Here is an 18,990-nt window from a genome sequence, read left to right as displayed (position 1 = left end):
CTTGATCTTATCTCTACTGGTGGTCCTGTTCACAGCCTTGGGTTTAACTCTGTCCTTCCCCACTTCCCCCCCTCCTTGTTGTCACTCTGCCTAGCAGGAATGGGGGAGAACTTACAGATAGCTGTGGCTGAGGGGACCTTGGGGGTGTATTTCGCTCTCCCCTTCGCTCTCTTTCTCTCTCTCCCTTTCTCTCTCTTTCTCTTTCTTTTTCTCTCTTCATCTTTCAGCAGCCACATTCCAATATCAGTCCACTTTCTAACATTAATTCTACATCCTGGAGAGGTGAGTCTGCCAATCACCTCTCCCCCCTTTTTCAACTTCCTTACAAAGTAAATTACTTTTGTTATGCGTGTTCTGCAGGCCTGTAATTCACAGCACCCTCCACCAAGGCTACCAGCCACTCACAGCTGACAGTGCAAAACTAAAGACTTATTTTGCTATCACAATTTTTCCATTCACAAGCTTGAAAAGGTTGCAGGAACAAAGTAAACAACAACTTACTTCCAAAGTGACCCTGCCTGCACCAAAACAAATTTAAGGCAATGCTAGTTAGTGCAATGCAATTTGCAACGAAGCCAAGGTTTGATTTGGGAAGGGCATCTGAGGACACAGAGCATGAGTTTGACAAATCTGTATTTTGAAGAGGGAATGGACAAAATATGAATAGAGTTGAGGGCAGAGGAAGGACAGCAAGTGAGGAATTTTTCTCTGCAATACTCTCTTTTCGACTGCCAGGAAACACTCTCCAAAGAGGCTCCTGTGGTACAAACAATACCTGGGTGGGAAGAGGCGCTCCTGAGTTCAAGCCTTAATGTCATAATAGGAAACTGCCCCTGAGCACTGCAGTGCTGGAGCACCCTGCCTGCAAACTCACCAGAGGCAAGCCACTGCTGCCACGCTGCAGGGCTGCCTGCAGCACAGAGGGAATCATGGCCAAGCCCTCCCTGCAGGCCTGGGTAATCCACACAGGGAGCCCAAAACTTCCTCACAGCTCTCTAACTCATACAAGAAATAAAACTACAGCAAGCAGAGATCCCCCCACCATCTTTTTAATGTGTATGTGTCACACACCCACAGTGATGCTGAAAGTAAAAAAATTAACAGCTTACATTAGAAGATACTGAAACCTTTTCTTCACCTCGCTTTGTAGGTTCCCTTTTCTATATGTAGCCACCTCCAAGTCTGGGGAAAAAATGAGCCCTTTTTTTCAGAAGTCTCATGCATGAACAATTCTAGCTGCTGTTCCAGGTGCACTGCAAGTAGCCAGCACTTCCAGAAAAAATAACAAACAAACAAACCAAAAAAACTAAGAAAGCAAAACACATTTGGGTACATGAAAAAGGACTGGCTGGAAGAAAAAATGTTTCTCATTGACCTACCAAGCAGCTGGTGTTACCTTTAGTTTAACTTTACACACTGAGAACCACTTGAGTGAACAGACTGCATCAACTCAAAATAAATTAATGGCAGGTTTTGCTATGTCACAGCTGTAAACTAGTTTCTCAGTCCTAGAGTACAGTAAGTTATGCATTTCAAGATAAAAATCACAATGCAAATCGGAAGAAATTTCATACTGCATGAGGTGTGCACACAATTGATTTACCTCCAAAAGTCAGTTTATGACTTTTCTCTACCAGGATTGCAGTAGCTGCTATAGCTTGAACACACACTGGCCAGCCTTGATTTACTGGATCCCACATCTTTGATAAATAAGCCACGGGTCTCTTTACTCCTCCCCACTCCTGAAACAAAACCCTATGAGCTACCCCCTTTTCTTCATTTACGTACAGATGAAAGGGTTTTGCTAGTGAAGGTAAGCTTAAAGTTGATACTGGGGCAAGTTTTAACTTCAGTTTTCTTAGTTTTTCACCATCTTCTTTGCTCCATTTTATATCATCTCCTCTGTCAGTTTATTCACACAAAAATTTTACTGCCTGTGTGCATCCTTCAATCTACAATCTACAATATCCCAATAATCCGAGTATTTTTCTGATTTCCCCCTTTGAAGAGGGAGGGGGAAGGGATAGAATTCCTGTGATTCAGTCTGGGTTGAGCTTCTGACTACCCTTACTAATCACATTGGGTGCCTCCTGGATTGCCCCCGGAAAGAGCCCATCTCTGCCCGGAGCCACGCTTTTCATTTGTAAATTAGGTCTTTCTTTCTCTATCATCTGTGGTTTCTGCAGCCCCGGCTGCTGCTTCTGGTCTTTTAAAACTTTAAGAATCTTTTTGTACAAGCACAACTGACTTGATGTATATTTTACATAAGCACGAATTATTCCATAACATATATTACAATGGGGCTGCAGAGATTTCCCCTGCAGGTCCATGGGATGCAGAGATCCCCCTGCAGCCCCTGGAGGAGCCAGGCTGGAGCTCGGGGATGCCTGAGAGGAGGCTGTGACCCCGTGGGCAGAGGGGCCCCGCTGGAGCAGCCTGGCCTGGCAGGACCGAGCCCGTGGCACAGTGACCCACGCTGCAGCACTTGGAGGGGCTGTGCCCCAGGGGATGGACTCGGCTCGGAGAAGTTCCTGGAGAAGTCTCGGCTGGGAGAGAGCGCAGGGTGCAGCAGGGAACGACTCCTGTCCCTGAGCAGAGGGAGAAGCCGCGGGGGATGAGCTGAGCACGGCCCCATTCCCTGTCTCCTGCTCTGCCGGGGGAGGAGGTGCAGCTGGGAGCAGGGAGGCCTGGGGAAAGCTGCATTTAAGGCTCTGCACTGACTTCTCCTCATCCTGCTCTGAGTCTTTGGAGTTTTCTGCCAGAAATCTCTCCCCTCCCCCGCTCACCCACAGGGCTTTGGGCAGGTTTCCCTTTTTGGGGGAAATCAAAGCGAAGCACCGATGCACTAATGAGGGGCAGGAGAAGGGAGGCTCCCGGGCTTCCCGCAGAGCCGGAGGCACGGAAGGCGCAGGGCCGGGAAAGCCGTGGCGGGAGGTGCGGAGAAGTTTGTTTGTGTGGGCAGCTCAATCCCGCCTCGGGCCCGGGCCCGTCCCGGGGCTGTTGCTCATCTCCGGCTTTGCCCTCACGCAGCGCGGGGGGCCCTGAGAGCGCGGGGCGAGTCTGGGCCGTGCGCAGAGCCCGCCCCCAGCTCGCTGCCATTGGCCGCTGGTGCCGTCAGTCGTGGTTGCGGCGCGCTGATTGGTGGGAGCGGGGCGCAGCACGGCCCCGGCGGCGGGCTGAGGGCGGCCGTGGGCGGGCAGCGGCGCCATTGGCGCCGGGAGCGTCTGTGCGGGCCCGGGAGCGGCGGCAGCGGCCGGAGCGCGGTGAGGCGGCGTCGGCGGAGCTCGGAGGCGGCCCCGGCGCAGGTGGGAGCCGCGCTGGGTTCTGCGGGGGCTCGGGGCTGGCTGCGGGCGGAGGGGGCGGCAGGGGGCTGCGGCGGGTCGGTGGTGCCGTGTCCGGCCCGTGCCGGCCCCGGGCTGAGGGCGCGGCGGGAGCGGCTGCCCGCGGTCTCCTTCCCGCCGGGGCCTGGGCAGGAGCCGCTGCCGGAGCAGCGCTGGCTCGGCCCGGCTGCTGTGGGTAGGACCGAGGGGGCTGCCCCGCGGCCGGGAGCGTGCGGGGAAATTCCCGTCGCCGGAGGTTTCTGTGGCCGGAGGAGAGCAAGGAGTCCTGTAAAAGTGACTTTATTGCCGAGCAGGGGGAGAGGCCGTGGGGCATTTGCCGTGCGCTCTCTGCCATGGTTGTAGTCCGCAGCCTCACAGATAATCTGATCTTATCCCGTGGTGAAATGTTGTGTTCCTCTTTCAGTGGATTGGTCAGCAGGAAGGTCAGGAGCTGGAGCTGTCTAGTTGCTTCTCTTTTGAGGACAGCTTGTAATCTAATGATGCCATTGAAATGATAAATGGGTTCTGCCTCCTGATATGAATTGGTTTGGGTTCCCAGGGGCTGGTCTGTGGTGTTGTAGGGTTTGTTCTGGTGGCCCTTCATCTTTTCCCCATTTCTGGGTGCTCCCTCAAGCTGGGGCTGCATGAATGACCGCATTTTTCTAAATACAGCACCAAATACTTGAATTCCAACTGATTTCCCTGGACTTGTTATAGCAAAAGCCCCAGTGTTCTGATCCACCCTGTACAGCACAGACAGTGGCAGCAGATGTTGGACTGGGCAGAGGGATGATCCCCCCCCTTATTTTAGTGAAGTTTTCACAACATTCTCCATTTGCTGTTTCCCTTTGCAGCTTCAGCCATTTCTGTTTCAGAGTCAGATCCTCACCATGGGCTCTGCCTTCAGCTGTGCAGATTCCATCTGTGCAAGCAGGCAGAGCTTGGGGTGAGGGGCAGAGGGAATCAGCCAATTCCTGCCCCAGGCAAGAAGAGCCAGGTACATTGTCCCCACTCTGCCCCAGCAGTGCTGATTTGCATTTCTAAAGCTCCTCCTGGGTGCCTGGAATGCAGCTTCTCTTCCAGAGCAGCTTCAGCAGCCTCACATGTGCCCCCCCCAACCTGCTGTTTTTTCTTTTTTTTTTTTTTTCAAATCTTCTATTTATTTTCTTTTCCTTCAAATCTTCTATGTATGAGTTAAAGGGCCACCTTTAAATCTCTTCTTGCTTCACAAAATGTTGCCTAAAGGTGAACGTCGAAAAAGCCAGACCAAAATTTTTCTATCTCTATGAGCCACACACAAACATACACAAAAAATTTCCAAGTCAATTAAATTTTTTCCTACTTCTCCTCTAAGTAAAATCTCATTCTCTCATCCCTGACCCAAACCCAACCGGCAATATAGAAGTAGGAGTAATTTAAAAATACTCTAATGCTCCAAACTTAGCACTGAAATTGCAGGAAAAAGAAAAACTCCACCAATATGTTTATTGTTAGAGTCAAGGCATTCCTTGATTCTGGCCAGGATGTGCAGCAGAAATCATTCCATCCCCACAAAGCCCGGGTGTGCAGAGAAAATCGTTCCATGACACGTGGGTTTTACTCGATTTTTCCCTAACTTAATACAGTCTAAAGCAATCTAAATCCACTGGTTTAATGTTCTGTAGTTTCAAGTTGTGCAGATTTCTTTGCTTCTGCTGTTAATGAGGTGGGAAGTGCTGGATTTCCTTCTCAGCCTTTTGCAGACCAGGTGTCTGCAGCCCTGGCAGTGTCTGGGGTAGGTGTTGGTTGCTGTTTGCTGCTGGGGTTGATGTTTTGCTGCTGGGCGTTATCTTTGTGGGTATCTTTTGGGCCATTCCCAGTGTGTTGAGATGTTAAACTCATCTCCACTGAGTGGTGTAACATCCCTTAACAAAACCTTTAACATTTCTTTCCCCAGGGCCAGGGCAAAGCAAGCCAGAGTAGAGAAATGAAAGGTTAACAATGTTAAAGTCTATGAGCTGGTGTATTTTCCATCAATGCCATGGCAGGCAGGGCAGTGTGTGAGTGTAAGTGAGAGCCAGAGTGGAATTGTCCGGTGCTCTTGCCCAGCAGCTGTGGCAGGGCAGGCCCAGAGAGCGCTGAAGCTGCAGCAGTGGCAGCAAGGGCTGTCCCCGGTGGCTGGAGCTGCCAAAGGAGGGTGGCCAGGCCGAGGATTTCAGCAGAGGATGTGTGGGCCGATGTCCTGCTGGGATGTTGGCAACAGCAAAGTGCCAAGGCAGGCTCTGTGCCAGCCCAGCTTCCTGGGGGAGAGATTGCACCAGAGACAGGATTCTGGCCACAGACTGCTTTAAATGTGCATCCCTTATCTCCACCCTGCACTAGGTGGAGAATTCCCAGGGTAAGGAATTCCCGAGATCAATTCCATGGGACATTCCCCATGTGATCTCTCCAGCTGTTGGAGGACACAGCCTCCATTTCATCCTAATTCTCCTGGCCACATCTCCCTCTGCTTTCCCCATTGGCTGAAGTACTTGAGAGCTACAGACTTCCCAATCCACCTACTACATACTCCCTTAATATGCTCCCTGCTTTTATATAGCAAATGATATTCATGGGTCTATTAAGTCTTTGTTGTTCTTCTGGAAGTTCATGAACTGAGCAGGGCCTTGGCAGAGCAGCAGTCTGTGTCATCAACTGATAACATTTTCTGAAACCAATTCCTTCTCCTGTCACTCCCTTGTGTACAGCTCCCTGGCCCTCTGAGCCTTCCCCAACTGGACTCCCCCCCTCGGCCCCATCGCCATGCGAGGGGAATTTGGGGAGGTGGGAGTGGGGCAGCGCCAAGGCCGGGCCCCCCCGCGCTGTCCTGGCGGGAGCGGCTGCAGTGGGGACCGAGTGCGGGCGGGAGCGGCCGAGAGCCCAGCGCTGCCCCAGCCCGACCTGCCCCAGCTCCATCCCTGCCCCTCGGCTGGGATGCTGTGGGTCTGGGGGGAAGAGGGAGCCGGCAGTGGGTGCTGGGCCTGGGGGCAGGAGGAGAAGGGAAGGAGAAGCAGGCTTGAGGAACAGAATGGTCAAACGATGCAGGTGGCAGGAGAAGGTGGGATTGTCCAGGTGAAGGAATAGCAGGAGGAAGAGGAGTGTGAGGAAGAGTAGGGACACAGGAGGAGGAGGAGGAGCAGAAAGAGGAAGCAGCAGAAGGTTCCACCCCTCCCTGTATCTTCAGCCTCCCCCAGCCCCAGGGCAGCAGGTGACTGTGGAGGGGGATCCACGATTTTCACGGGGTGAATCTTTGTGTTTCTGAGCTTTCTTGGGCTAAATGTTGGTGCTTTGCTTTTTTGTGGCAGCTAAGTCTTAATGTTTTGGAGGAGGTTTTTGCTGACTTGTGATGTTTGGGGAGGTTTTGATCTGTATCTTGAAGTTTGTGGGATTTTGGGGCTAAATCTTGGTGTTTTGGAGGTTCTTACAGACACAAGATTCCCAATGACTTCCTGAGATGAACTGGAGCAAGGAGGAACCTCCAGTCCAAGGTGCTCTCCTCCTTTTTTTTTTTCCCCAAACCAGGATTTTTCATTCCCTGGGTGTGGCTGGATGGAGGAGGAGGAAAAGCCCCGGAGATGCTGCAGGAGGAGGAGCTGCAAACCCAGCCCAGGGAGCTGCGGGGAGGAAAGAGCCCCCCTGAGCCAGGAAGGTGGGCAGAGATCCAGCCGGAGCTCGGAGCTGGTGGAGAAGGCTCATGGCAGGGAGAAGCCCCACAAGTGCTTGGAATGTGGGAAGGGTTTCAGTCGGAGCGACCACCTGATCCGGCACCAGAGGATCCACACCGGGGAGAGGCCCTACGAGTGTGGGGAGTGTGGGAAGAGCTTTGGGCAGAGCTCAGACCTGAGAAGACACCAGCGCTTCCACACAGGGGAGAGGCCCTACGAGTGTCCCCAGTGTGGGAAGAGGTTTCACACCAGCTCCGATCTCCTCGTACATAAGCGGAGTCACACAGAGGAGAGGCCCTTCTGCTGCCCCGACTGCCGGAAGGGCTTCAAGCTAAACTCCCACCTCACCGTGCACCGGCGCATCCACACCGGGGAGAGGCCCTACGAGTGTGGGAAATGTGGGAAGGGTTTCAGACACAAGTCTGGCCTGATGGCACACCTGGTGATCCACACTGGGGAATGGCCCTAGGAGTGTTGGAATGTGGGAAGTGCTTTGGACGGAGCTCACACCTGAGAACACATCAGCGCATCCACACAGGGGAGAGGCCCTAGGAGTGTGGGGAGTGTGGGAAGAGCTTCTCACAGAGCTCAGCCTTGACCCAGCACCAACGGAGGCACCACTAAGGGAAGCCCTGTGAGTGCCTGGAGTGAGGGAAGAGCTTGGAGTGAGGGAAGAGACTGAGGGAAGAGCTTGGAGTGAGGGAAGAGAGTGAGGGAAGAGCTTGGAGTGAGGGAAGAGCTTGGAGTGAGGGAAGAGAGTGAGGGAAGAGCTTGGTGCGCTGCTCCAGCTCCATCCCCAATGGGAGGATCCGGGCTGGATGATCCCCAGTGACCCCCGTGGGGCAGAGCCCTGCTGATCCGTTGTCCTGGTGATCCATGCTGGGTGTGGGGAAGGTGTTGGCTTCTTCTCCTTGTGCTGCTGTGATTTGGGTGGGTTCCCATGGATGGGGGATGGGAAGTGAGTGGGGGGTCCTGGCGCACTGCAGGGGGCTCATAGCTCGGGGGGTCCCAGCGCTTTGGGGGAGTCAGGGAAGGGGGGAAACAGTGAATGGGGGGGGGTCCCAGTAAATTAGGGGGGTCACTGATGATAACAGGGGGTCCTGGGAGGCAACCGGGGGGAAAGGACCAAACCGTAAGGGACTCCCCTAGTGCTGGTTAACCCCCCGTGCCCCCCCAGCCCTTGGGGTCCCCCACAGTCCCTGCACTGTTCCTGGGGGTCCTGCGGCACTGGGGGGGTCAAAGCAGAGGGGATGGAACCTCCGTCAGGGATGGGGGGCACAAAGGGGGTCCGGGCCCAGTGCTCGGCGGGGTCGGTGCACGAGGGGGGTCTGGTCCCTGTCCCGGTGCACGGGGGTGGTGCTTCCTGGGGGGGTCCCTGTGCTTGTGGGGTTCCCAGGGTTCGATGGGGGTCCGGTCCCTATCCCGGTGCTTGGTGAAGGGGGGGGCAGTGCCCGGGGGGCTCCCACTGCTCGGTAATTGGGGGGTGTCAGAATCCAGGACATCCCTCTGGCTGCCCTGGATGGCTCGAGACCCTGGCAGGGGCCTCGGAGACCTTGGCATGGTGTCAAGAACACCGGTGGCTTTGGTTTTAGCCCCTGTAGAAAATTGCCAACTTTGTATGGGGAATTACAAGGCACAAGGGTTTGAGTAGAGCGGTAGGTGAATTAACACAGGGTGGAAAAGTAGAATTTTAACATTTTAAAATACGGGGTTCAATGGGACAAGGTGGAGGGATCTGGGTGTGTCCTGAGCTTCTTCTCCTTCTTTTTTTCCTCCGTGTCTTGCTGTGATGGTGACACTTTTCTGTTGGTTGAAGGTAGAGACACACTGTCCAACATAAATGATAGATATTGGCACGTTATTGTAAACACAGTACAGGTAGTTTTTAGTGTAGAAGGCAAACAGCGCCCTGAGGGCAGGGAGACTGCCACAGACCGACCTGCTAGACAGAGCTCAGCAGAGCGGACAAAGCTGTTAGAGAAAAGGGAAAATAAACGGCCCTGAGAAGCAAAGCTCCACATCTCGACTCCTTCTCTGCCTGCGCGGGCTGGGAGAAAAGGACTTTTCACAATCTCGGGGTCATCTCGACCCCCAGAAAACCGAGAGGGGATCTCCACTTGTCCCAGTGCCCGGTGAGGGGGGGTCAGTGCTCGAGGGGGGTTTGGGGGCACTGAAGGGGGTGCGGGTGCGGTTTTTGGGGGGTCCCGGCACCACCCGGGGCAGGGTCAGTGCTCAGCAGCGGGGGCTGCCTGGGGACCCCCCCAGCCCCCAAATCACAGCCGGGTCTCCTGCAAGGCACTGAGGGGAGGCTCGTTCACCCCCCCGCCCCCACTGGTGTCGCCACACACCTTCCCAAAGTGTCCCCAAGTGCTCCCAAAGTGCCCTCAGAATGTCCCCGAGTCTCTGCAGAGGTGACACTGGCCTGATGACGGCCCAGTGGTGATGTTGCTCTGTGCACAGCAGCCTCAGGATGTCCTCCATGGCTCTTTGGCACCGCTCGGCCACTGCACAGCCACCGTGGCCAGAAGAGGGACAGAAGAAGAGGGTGTTGATGTCCCCAAGTGTCCCCAGCAGGTGACGCGTGGCCAGGCAGGTACTGGCCTCCCACAGCTTCTCAGCCTCGGCCGCTGTGGCCACCAAGGCCGCACAGAAATCAGGGGACACCTCCGTTGTCCCCTCCAGGGCAGCCTCGATGTCCCGTGGTGGCTTCATCACACGCGGCCACCAAGTCCCCCAGCAGCCCCAGGTACAGCTCCAGCCGCTGTCCCCTCCCGGTGGCCGCATGCCTGCAGGCGTCGCGGAGCTCGGTGGCCGCCTTGGCCAGCCGGGCCCAGCTGTCCATGAGCCTGTCCAGCACACGCCTGGCGCTGGCCAGGGCTCTCACACAGGCCCAGGTGGTCCCTGGGGTGTCCCCGAGGTTGGCCAGGGTCCAGCCCAGGGAGGGGACAGGGCGGTGGCCCAGGGAGGGGACACGGTAGTGGCGCAGGGCGTCCTGGAGGTGAAAGATCAAGGTCCCCACAGCCACCCGCAGGAACTCTGGGGACACGGCCAGCAGCACGTCCCTGTGCGGCCTGGCCACGGTGGCCATCAGTTCTCTCAGGGTGGCCACCAGCTCACCCAGTGTGGCCACCATGGCCACCATCGCCTCCAGCAGCTGGTGGGGGGACAGCTGGGGATGGGACAGGAGAGGTGTCAGGGGCCTGGTGGCACTTGTGGCCTCCTACAGTGGCCCCTGTGCCCTCCTGTGGTCCCGTTTGTCCCCTCCCTAGAGCGCTCTGCTGTCCCCTCTGTCCCTTTTGTCACCCTCTCATCCCCCACTGTCCCCCCCTGTTCCCTCCTACCACCCTCTGTCCCCTCCAGCCCCCTTCCACCCCCGTGTCCCCCCTGTCCCCTCCCGCCCCCCTGCTGGGATTGTTGCACTTCGCGGGGCTCGATGGCCGCTGGGGACACTCCGGGGAGGGGACACGGCCGGGGACAGTTGGGGACACGCGTGAACGTGGCGGGGCCGGAGAGGGGAAACAGGAAGAGGTGACGTCATCACCCCAGCCCTGCCCCACCTTTGGCCGCTTTTGGGGGCTCCTGAGGAGATTTTGGGGGGTCCTAGGTGAGTTTTGGGGTTCCCAGGTGAGGGTTTTGGGAGGTCCCAGGTGAAATTTTGGGGTCCCAGGTGAGGTTTGGGGGGTCCCAGGTGAGGTTTTGGGGTCCCAGGTGAAGTTTGGGGGGTCCCAGATGAGAAATACCCAAGGATTTGGGGTTTCCCAGCTGCCCAGGTGAAGTTTGGTGGGTCCCAGCTGAGAATTCCCAAGGATTTGGGGTTTCCCACCTGCCCAGGTGAGGTCTAGGGGTCCTAGGAGAAGTTTGGGGGTCTCAGGTGAGAATTTGGGGGGTTCCAGGTGAGGTTTGGGAGTCCCAGGTGAGGTTTGTGGGGTCCTGAGAAGATTTCAGAGGGCTGCAGGGGAGCTTTAGGGGGTCCCAGGTGAGAATTCCCAAAGATTTGGGGGTTGCCAGGTGAAAACAGCTCGGGGGGGCCGAGGAGGGGGGAGGGGCTGGGGAGGTTTCGGGGTGTGTCCCATGGGTGGGGGAGGGGCAGTGAGGGAGGGTTCGGGGGAATTTAGGGGGGTGGGAGCGGCAGGACGAACCCCCAAACACTGACCATGCCCTCTTTAGACCCCGCCCCGTGTTTTGGTCCCTTCCCCTTGCTGCTGGACATGCCCACCGAGCGCCCCACCCCCTCAGGCCCCGCCCCTCCCAGTTCCCAGCTCCGGGTTCTGTCCCCGCCCCCTCCTGAAGCCCCCTCCAAATGAGCCTTGGCCCCGCCCCCGGATAGATTTTTATCAATGGAAACCAAAAATCGACACAAATCGACCCAAAAATTCAAACCCAGGGGAGTGGGGGAGAGGGACCACACCTGTGATGTCACGGGGGAGGGGCCAGGTGGGATTTTGGGGGGCTCTAGGTGGGCTTTTGGGGGGTCCAAATGAGTTTGGGTAGTTCCAGATGTTCCTGGGTGGGTCCAAGTGGGTTTGGGGGAGTCCTGGTTGGTTTTGGAGGTCCCAGGTGGATTTAGAGGGGGATCCAGGTGAGTTTTAGCGGGATCCCAGTGAGTTCTGGGGGGCCCAGTGAGTTTGGGGGGCGGGTCCAGCTGTCCCTGGGTGGGTCCAGGTGGGTTTTGGGTGGGTCCAGGTGGGTTTTGGGTGGGTCCAGGTGGTTTTGTGCAGTCCCAGGTGTTATTTGGGGGGATCCAGGTGTTCCTGGGGGGTCCTGCTGTGTTCAGGAGGCATCCAGGTGTTCCTGGAGTGTGGTAGATAGGGACAGGCGAACGGAAGATCTCGGGATGTGACGGAAAGAAAGACCCTTCCCCCTTCTCCCCGCTTCACGTTATCTATTAACCCCAGAGCATGTAACCACACCTAACCCAGTAGTTTTCCACTCCCGACTAACCCTAGGGACCCTACAACCCCCCTCTGACGTAGCAAAGTCCCCCAAGACTATTTAAACCCATGAGATAAGATAATAAATGCTTTCGACCGTCCACCACATTGGTGTCAGCGTGTGTCGTTAGTCCGAGTAGCCTGGGCGAGGCCGGGCTGCCGTGCTGTCGTCTTGTAACCAGGTCGTCGTTGTCTCTCATAAAGGCAACATATCTGGTGCCGAAACCCGGGAAGAGAAATTCGCTCGGGTAGCAGGATTCGCCTGGACAAGGGCAGCGGCCGGAGCGGTCAGACCATATCTTGGCGCAGGGAGACGTCCCAGGACCCGCAAGCATCATGGACAGCATCGCCAGGGTCGTAAGTGCGATTTATAAGCAATGGGGTATCGAGTGTAAGCTCAAAGACTTTTATCTTGCCATAGCAAGGCTGCTTGAGCTTGGGGCGACTGAATGCCCAGTGGATGCTATGCATCCGAGAATATGGGAAAAATGCACAGCCACGCTGGCCGAGGACACGAAATCCTCAGGCAGTGGCAAGAGCTTTAAAGCGTGGGGCAAAGTAGAGAAAGCCCTGCGCAGAGCAATAGAAGAGCAGGAGACATGGAGCGCGGCGCTTATGTGTTTATTAGTTAGACCCGGGCTCGGGGTGGGTGCGGGAGCGCAGACCGTCCCTGAGGACGATCCGCCTGGTAGCAGAGATCCGGGGGGGCCTGGCGCGTCACCTCCTTCCCCGGATCAGAGCCCAGTCCCTGCCATGGAAACCCCCCAAAAAACCGCGGCTTCCCTGTCCGTCCTGCCACCGCCAGTCCGCGACCCATTGCCGGAGGTGCAGCAGCGCGCGGAATGCTTTCGGCGAGGGCTGGCAGGGGAAGCCAGAGGTGCAGAAACCGCGGCTCGGGAAGAGACCCTACCCACGCCGCCACCTCACCCCTTCTAAAATGGCGCTGGCCGCCAAGGAGAGGGGCGGGGCGCGGGCGGTCTCGGTGCGAAAAGCCGGGAGCCGTGCGGTTTCAGGGACGCGCGTGCACGGGAGAAAGAGGAGGAGAGCAGCAGAGGGCAGAGAGCCAGTCGACAGCTGTGCCTGAGGCTGCTACCATTTAAGGGAGAGACCTCCCCCTGCAGGAGGCAGGGCAAGCCTGGGGGGCGGGAGCGGCGCCACCCCCGCGGGGAGGAGCGAGCTCGGAGCCGGACAAAAAGGCACCGAGCCCTGGAAGTGCGCCAGCATTCGACTTCTGACTCGGAGCCCGGCAGCAGCTCCGCCAGCTCGGAAGAGCTGCCGGGAGCTGGCTGGAACTCCGAGACGGAAAAAACAGAGCCAACGCGATTTAAGACAAAACCAAGTAAAGCTCTAAGCCTCACCGGAAAACAACTACGATTTGAACCAGCCCAGTTTACCGACTGGGGAGAAATAAAAATAGCCTGTGCTGAATGGTCCCCAGCGGCTGCCATACAAGCCTTCTCGGTGAGGCTCACCGGCCCGGAGGGGAACCAACAAAGGGTATATACCCCGATAAACCCAAAAGATGTACAGTCAATTGTCAAAGCCATTGCAGAAAAAGGAATCAATTCGGCCATAGTCTCTACTTTAATCGATGGTCTTTTTAGTAATGACGACCTGCTTCCCTTTGATATCGAGCGAATAGGTCGCATGATACTTGATGGTGCAGGAATGATTGTGTTCAGACAGGAATGGGAGGATAATTGTAGGAAGCAATTAGCCCAAGCATCTGGCGCGAGGCAGCCACTACACAGATCGAGCTTATCCAGACTAATAGGAAAGCACGATGATATGATCACGCCGCAGAAACAAGCCGCGCAGATGCAGGCTGAGGAGGTCAGGGCGACCACTCGGGCTGCCAGGGAGGCTATTCGCGCAGCCTCTCGAGTCGTGGCTAAGCCTGCGCCGTGGTCCACCGTGAGGCAGGCAGAGAGCGAAAGCTTCACGCAGTTCGTAGATCGCCTGCAGGCAGCGATAGACTCCTCTACCCTGCTGGCAGAGGCAAAGGGCCCCGTGGTAGCTGACTGCCTGCGCCAGCAGTGCAACTCTGTCACCAAGGATATCTTACGTTCCCTGCCAGCCGGAACCAGCCTGGCTGACATGATCAGACACGTAGTGAGGGAGGAACACCTGACGTCCATCCAGGCGGCCGTCCACACCCTGACCAGTGCCATGGCATGCTTCAAGTGTGGTGAGGCAGGTCACATCGTGGTGAGCTGCCCCCAGCCGGCACGGCAGCCCGCCACGGCGCCTCCACCCCAAACACGCCCGCAGGGATCCTGTTAAAGCTGCGGGAGGAAAGGGCCACTGCCACACACTCACTGCTGCCAATAAAACTGACCTTCAGAACGAAACTAATGGAAAAGCTGTGAGTTTTGTTTGCAGGACACGCCTGTGGACCGTCCCCGTGACGCATACACCCCTGCTCCAGAGGGAGATAGCGGACCACCAAACCGCCAGACAAAACCCAAGAGTCCCACACTGGTGAGACCCAGACATGCACAGTGTCTCTGTGCGATTTTGCTGTTGGGGCTTGTGGCAAGGGGGCATGCCAACCCAGGCCACTACCCTCATTCGCCATTTAGGTGGGTCATGCAACATCTTTCAAGTGACAAGGTGTTCAAAGAGGTCACCACAGCGAACACCCCATCCTTTGTTTTCCACATAGCCAACCTGTTTAGAAGCTACCTTTCTAACCCTAAGCGAAACCAAACCGAACCTGACTAACTCCTGTTGGCTTTGCTATGATGTTAAACCCCCTTTCTACGAAGGCATTGCTTTGGACACCCCCTTCAGTTACTCCACAGCCAGTGCCCCCCACCAGTGCAGATGGGACACTCCCCGCAGAGGAATCACCCTGAGTCAAATCACAGGACAGGGCAGATGCTTTGGCAATGCAACTTTAGCAAAGCAGAAAGGCAACTTCTGCACTAAAGTTGTCAAGCCCAACAGAAAAAACAATAAGTGGGTGGTCCCATCTGCGTCTGGGATGTGGGTTTTCCAGCGATCCGGAGTGAGTTCTTGTGTGTTCCTTGCCAAATTTACTGACTCTGTCGACTTCTGTGTCCAAGTTCTGATTGTTCTTAGGGTCCTGTACCACTCAGACGAAGAGATATACCACCTTCTCGAGGAACCTGACAGACTCCACAAAAGATAAATAATCACAGGTATAACTATCGCAATGCTGCTCGGCCTGGGAGCAGCTGGCACAGCCACGGGTGTCTCAGCCATCGCAACCCAACAGCACGGACTCTCTCAGCTGCAAATGACCATCAACGAAGACCTGCAGAGGATCGAGAAATCCATCTCCTATCTAGAGAAATCAGTCTCTTCGCTTTCAGAAGTGGTTTTACAAAATAGACAAGGGCTGGACCTCTTGTTCATGCAACAAGGAGGACTGTGTGCAGCCTTGAAAGAGGAGTGCTGCTTTTATGCAGATCATATGGGAGTTGTTAAAGACTCCATGGCAGAACTCCGAGATAGACTGGCTCAGAGAAAGAGAGACAGGGAAACCCAACAGAGCTGGTTTGAATCCTGGTTCAATCAATCACCTTGGCTCACCACTTTAATTTCCGCCCTGGTAGGTCCACTGGCAATACTGCTTTTAGCTGTTACCATAGGACCATGCCTGCTGAACAAACTAGTCTCGTTTGTTCAGGCCCGTCTAGAAAGGGCGAACATTTTGTTCATAGGCCAGCAACAAATGCTGTGAACCAAAAACTGCGAACACAGTCAGTCACAAAAGCCTTCGAGACTCGCCTTGCGAAAATTACCCAGATTTACCAAACCACCCTTTCCTTACCAAGTTACAAGTTTGTACCTCACTCCAGTGCCTATATCTACGACTACCTCATTTTATATATGATAAGGGGAGGGGAGATGTGGTAGATAGGGACAGGCGAACGGAAGATCTCGGGATGTGACGGAAAGAAAGACCCTTCCCCCTTCTCCCTGCTTCACGTTATCTATTAACCCCAGAGCATGTAACCACACCTAACCCAGTAGTTTTCCACTCCCGACTAACCTAGAGACCCTACAACCCCCCTCTGACGTAGCAAAGTCCCCCAAGACTATTTAAACCCATGAGATAAGATAATAAATGCTTTCGACCATCCACCACATTGGTGTCAGCGTGTGTCGTTAGCCCGAGTAGCCCGGGCGAGGCCGGGCTGCCGTGCTGTCTTCTTGTAACCAGGTCGCCGTTGTCTCTCATGAAGGCAACAGAGTCCCCGTGACACTGGGTCCTGGTGGAACCACAGAGGCCATGGTGACACTGCGGGGCCTCGTGGAGCTGAGGGGTTTCACCATTGTGACACTGCACAACCAAAGAGAGCACTGGGAGAGTCCAGGGCCCAATGGAACCAAGGGGCCATTCTGACACTGCGGGGCCTCATGGAACCAAGGGGACATTGTGACACTGCAGGACCTTGTGTAACCAAGGGGCCACTGTGACACTCTGGGGCCTCCAGGAATCTGGAACGCCGTTGTGACACTGTGTGGCCTCATGGAAACAAGGAGTCCATTGTGACACTGAGGGGACTTGTGGAACCACAGAGAGCATTGTGACAGTGTGGGACCTCATGTGACCATGGGGCCTTTGTGACATCCTGGGGCCCCATGGAACCGAGGGGCCACTGTGAAACTGCAGCACCAACGAGAACATTGTGACACTGTGAAGCCCCATGGAACCAAGGAGTCCGTTGTCACATTTTTGGGGCCCCATGGAACCAAGGAGACCAGTGCAGGGCCTGGTGCAACCAAAGGGAATTTGTGACACTGAGGGCCCCTTGGAACCAAGGACATCTTTGCAGATGACACCAAGCTGGATGTGGGTGTTGATCTGCTGGAGGGTAGAAGGGCTCTGCAGAGGGACCTGGACAGGCTGGATCCAGGAACCAAACCCAACAAGGTGAGGCTTAACAAGTCCAAGTGCCGGGTCCTGCACTTTGGCCACAACAACCCCTGCAGCACTACAGGCTGGGGACAGAGTGACTGGACAGCAGCCAGGCAGAAAGGGACCTGCAGGGACTGATGGACAGCAGGCTGGACATGAGCCAACAGTGTGCCCAGGTGGCCAAGAAGGCCAATGGCTCCTGGCCTGGATCAGGAATTGTGTGGCCAGCAGGACCAGAGCTGCTGTGCCAGCACCGATCTACCCCCAGCTCTGCACACAGACATTGCTGCTGCAGCTCCAGAGAAGGCAACAAAAGGGCATCTCTGCAGAAAGCTCTGCTAGGACATCCTTGATTTCCTTTAAAGCCATCAAGAGCACAGCCCCTCATTGACACAGTCTGTGGCAACAGGGAAGGTGGAGACAAAATGACAAATGGCTAAAAATTTACATTTATTGTGGACAATATGAAAAAAAGTAAAACAAAGGAAAAAAATTCCCAACAACTAATTCAACAAGAAGTATCAAAGATGACTTTTGTTACAAGCGATTTGTAGAAATTGGCCATCATTTTAATGTTTCTGAAACCATCCAATCAAGAGTCTCCACACTGCAGCCTTGAGCTCCTGGTTCCTCAGGCTGTAGATGAGGGGGTTCAGGGCTGGAGGCACCACCGAGTACAGAACTGACAGGGCCAGATCCAGGGATGGGGAGGAGATGGAAGGGCGCTTCAGGTAGGCAAATATTACAGTGCTGACAAACAGGGAGAGCACGGCCAGGTGAGGGAGGCAGGTGGAAAAGGCTTTGTGCCGTCCCTGCTCAGAGGGGATCCTCAGCACTGCCCTGAAGATCTGCACATACGAGAAAACCATGAACACAAAACAACCAAATACCAAACAGGCACTAACAGCAATGAGCCCAAGTTCCCTGAGATAGGATTTGGAGCAGGAGAGTTTCAGGATCTGGGGGATTTCACAGAAGAACTGACCCAGGACATTGCCATGGCACAGGGGCAGGGAAAATGTATTGGCTGTTTGCAGCAGAGCATTGAGAAAGGCACTGGCCCAGGCAGCTGCTGCCATGTGGGCACAAGCTCTGCTGCCCAGGAGGGTCCCGTAGTGCAGGGGTTTGCAGATGGACACGTAGCGGTCGTAGCACATGATGGTCAGGAGGGAAAACTCTGTTCCAAGGAAGAAGATAAGCAGAAAAAGCTGTGCAGCACATCCTGTGTAGGAGATGTTCCTGGTGCCCCAGAGGGAATTGTGCATGGCTTTGGGGACAGTGGTGCAGATGGAGCCCAGGTCGCTGAGGGCCAGGTGGAGCAGGAAGAAGAACATGGGCGTGTGCAGGTGGTGGCCACAGGCTACGGCGCTGATGATGAGGCCGTTGCCCAGGAGGGCAGCCAGGGAGATGCCCAGGAAGAGGCAGAAGTGCAGGAGCTGCAGCTGCCGCGTGTCTGCCAGTGCCAGCAGGAGGAAGTGGCTGATGGAGCTGCTGTTGGACATTAGCTGTGGCTGCACATGGGCACCTGTTCAGAGAAAAGGATAGTTAAGTTTTGGAGGAGTTACCTGTAACCAAAATCAAAGCCATTTCCCATACACCCTCCTTTGTGACACACAAGGATATTCTTCTGTGTTTAAGAGCTTAGATGTTTTCAATTTAATCTCCCCCTATGTCTCTCCTGCTATTCTTGGATATCAGAAATGCCCAGCATTTCTGCTGCCCTCCAGGAGAGCAGAGTTGGTTCCCTGAGGCTACAGGATGAGTGGAGACTGGGGAGACATGGTCTGTCACTTCATTCTGCTTGGAGTTTCTCTGGGCTTTCATTTTCTCAAATTAAGGATGCTCACACTTCCATGTTTCTCTTACAAACCCCCAGGTACAGCTGAGACAGATGGATCCACCACAGCTCAGCTCCATATTTGGAGCCAAGGACTCACATTGCTCATTTCACCTACCCAGCAGCATTTTCAGTGTCAAAACACCTCTGCCTTTCCCCATCAATCTTATAAATCAGAGATGCTCTAGGACAGGTTTGCACCCTGCATTGAAGCTCCCAGCTTGGACTGAAACTTCAGGGAGATTTCCAAGTGTCCTTCTGATGGCACTGGATGAAGAGACACACAGCTCCTTCCCTGGCTGCACTGCCAGCATTGCCCAGAGCCGGG

General features: G+C 55.3%; 2 protein-coding genes and 1 pseudogene across 2 annotated transcripts in view; 1 reads left to right on the top strand and 2 right to left on the bottom strand.

Annotated features, from left to right (window-relative positions):
- LOC100230077 (uncharacterized) overlaps nt 1-18,990 on the bottom strand; it is a 674,623-nt pseudogene that overhangs the window by 577,200 nt on the left and 78,433 nt on the right.
- Nucleotides 1-18,990, top strand: part of LOC140680878 (uncharacterized) — a 150,670-nt gene that overhangs the window by 63,863 nt on the left and 67,817 nt on the right. The window contains exons 5-6 of the mRNA XM_072919763.1: nt 6,185-6,194; nt 7,047-7,445. Coding sequence (XP_072775864.1) covers nt 6,185-6,194; nt 7,047-7,445 — 409 coding nt within the window. The remainder of the gene's footprint in view (nt 1-6,184; nt 6,195-7,046; nt 7,446-18,990) is intronic.
- On the bottom strand, nt 17,395-18,327 carry LOC140680972 (olfactory receptor 14J1-like). Its single transcript, XM_072919859.1, has one exon. It carries the CDS (start codon nt 18,325-18,327, stop codon nt 17,395-17,397), a length of 933 nt encoding a protein of 310 aa, XP_072775960.1.

Source organism: Taeniopygia guttata, chromosome 30 (assembly GCF_048771995.1).
Source record: "Taeniopygia guttata chromosome 30, bTaeGut7.mat, whole genome shotgun sequence".
Lineage (NCBI taxonomy): Eukaryota > Metazoa > Chordata > Aves > Passeriformes > Estrildidae > Taeniopygia > Taeniopygia guttata.
The sequence above is the reverse complement of the archived record's forward strand: the minus strand, read 5'-3'. Positions and strand labels throughout refer to the sequence as shown.

What these genes read in the sequence shown, in the direction of transcription:
- LOC140680972 (XM_072919859.1), bottom strand. Translation starts at nt 18,327, where the DNA reads ATGTCCAACAGCAGCTCCATCAGCCACTTCCTCCTGCTGGCACTGGCA.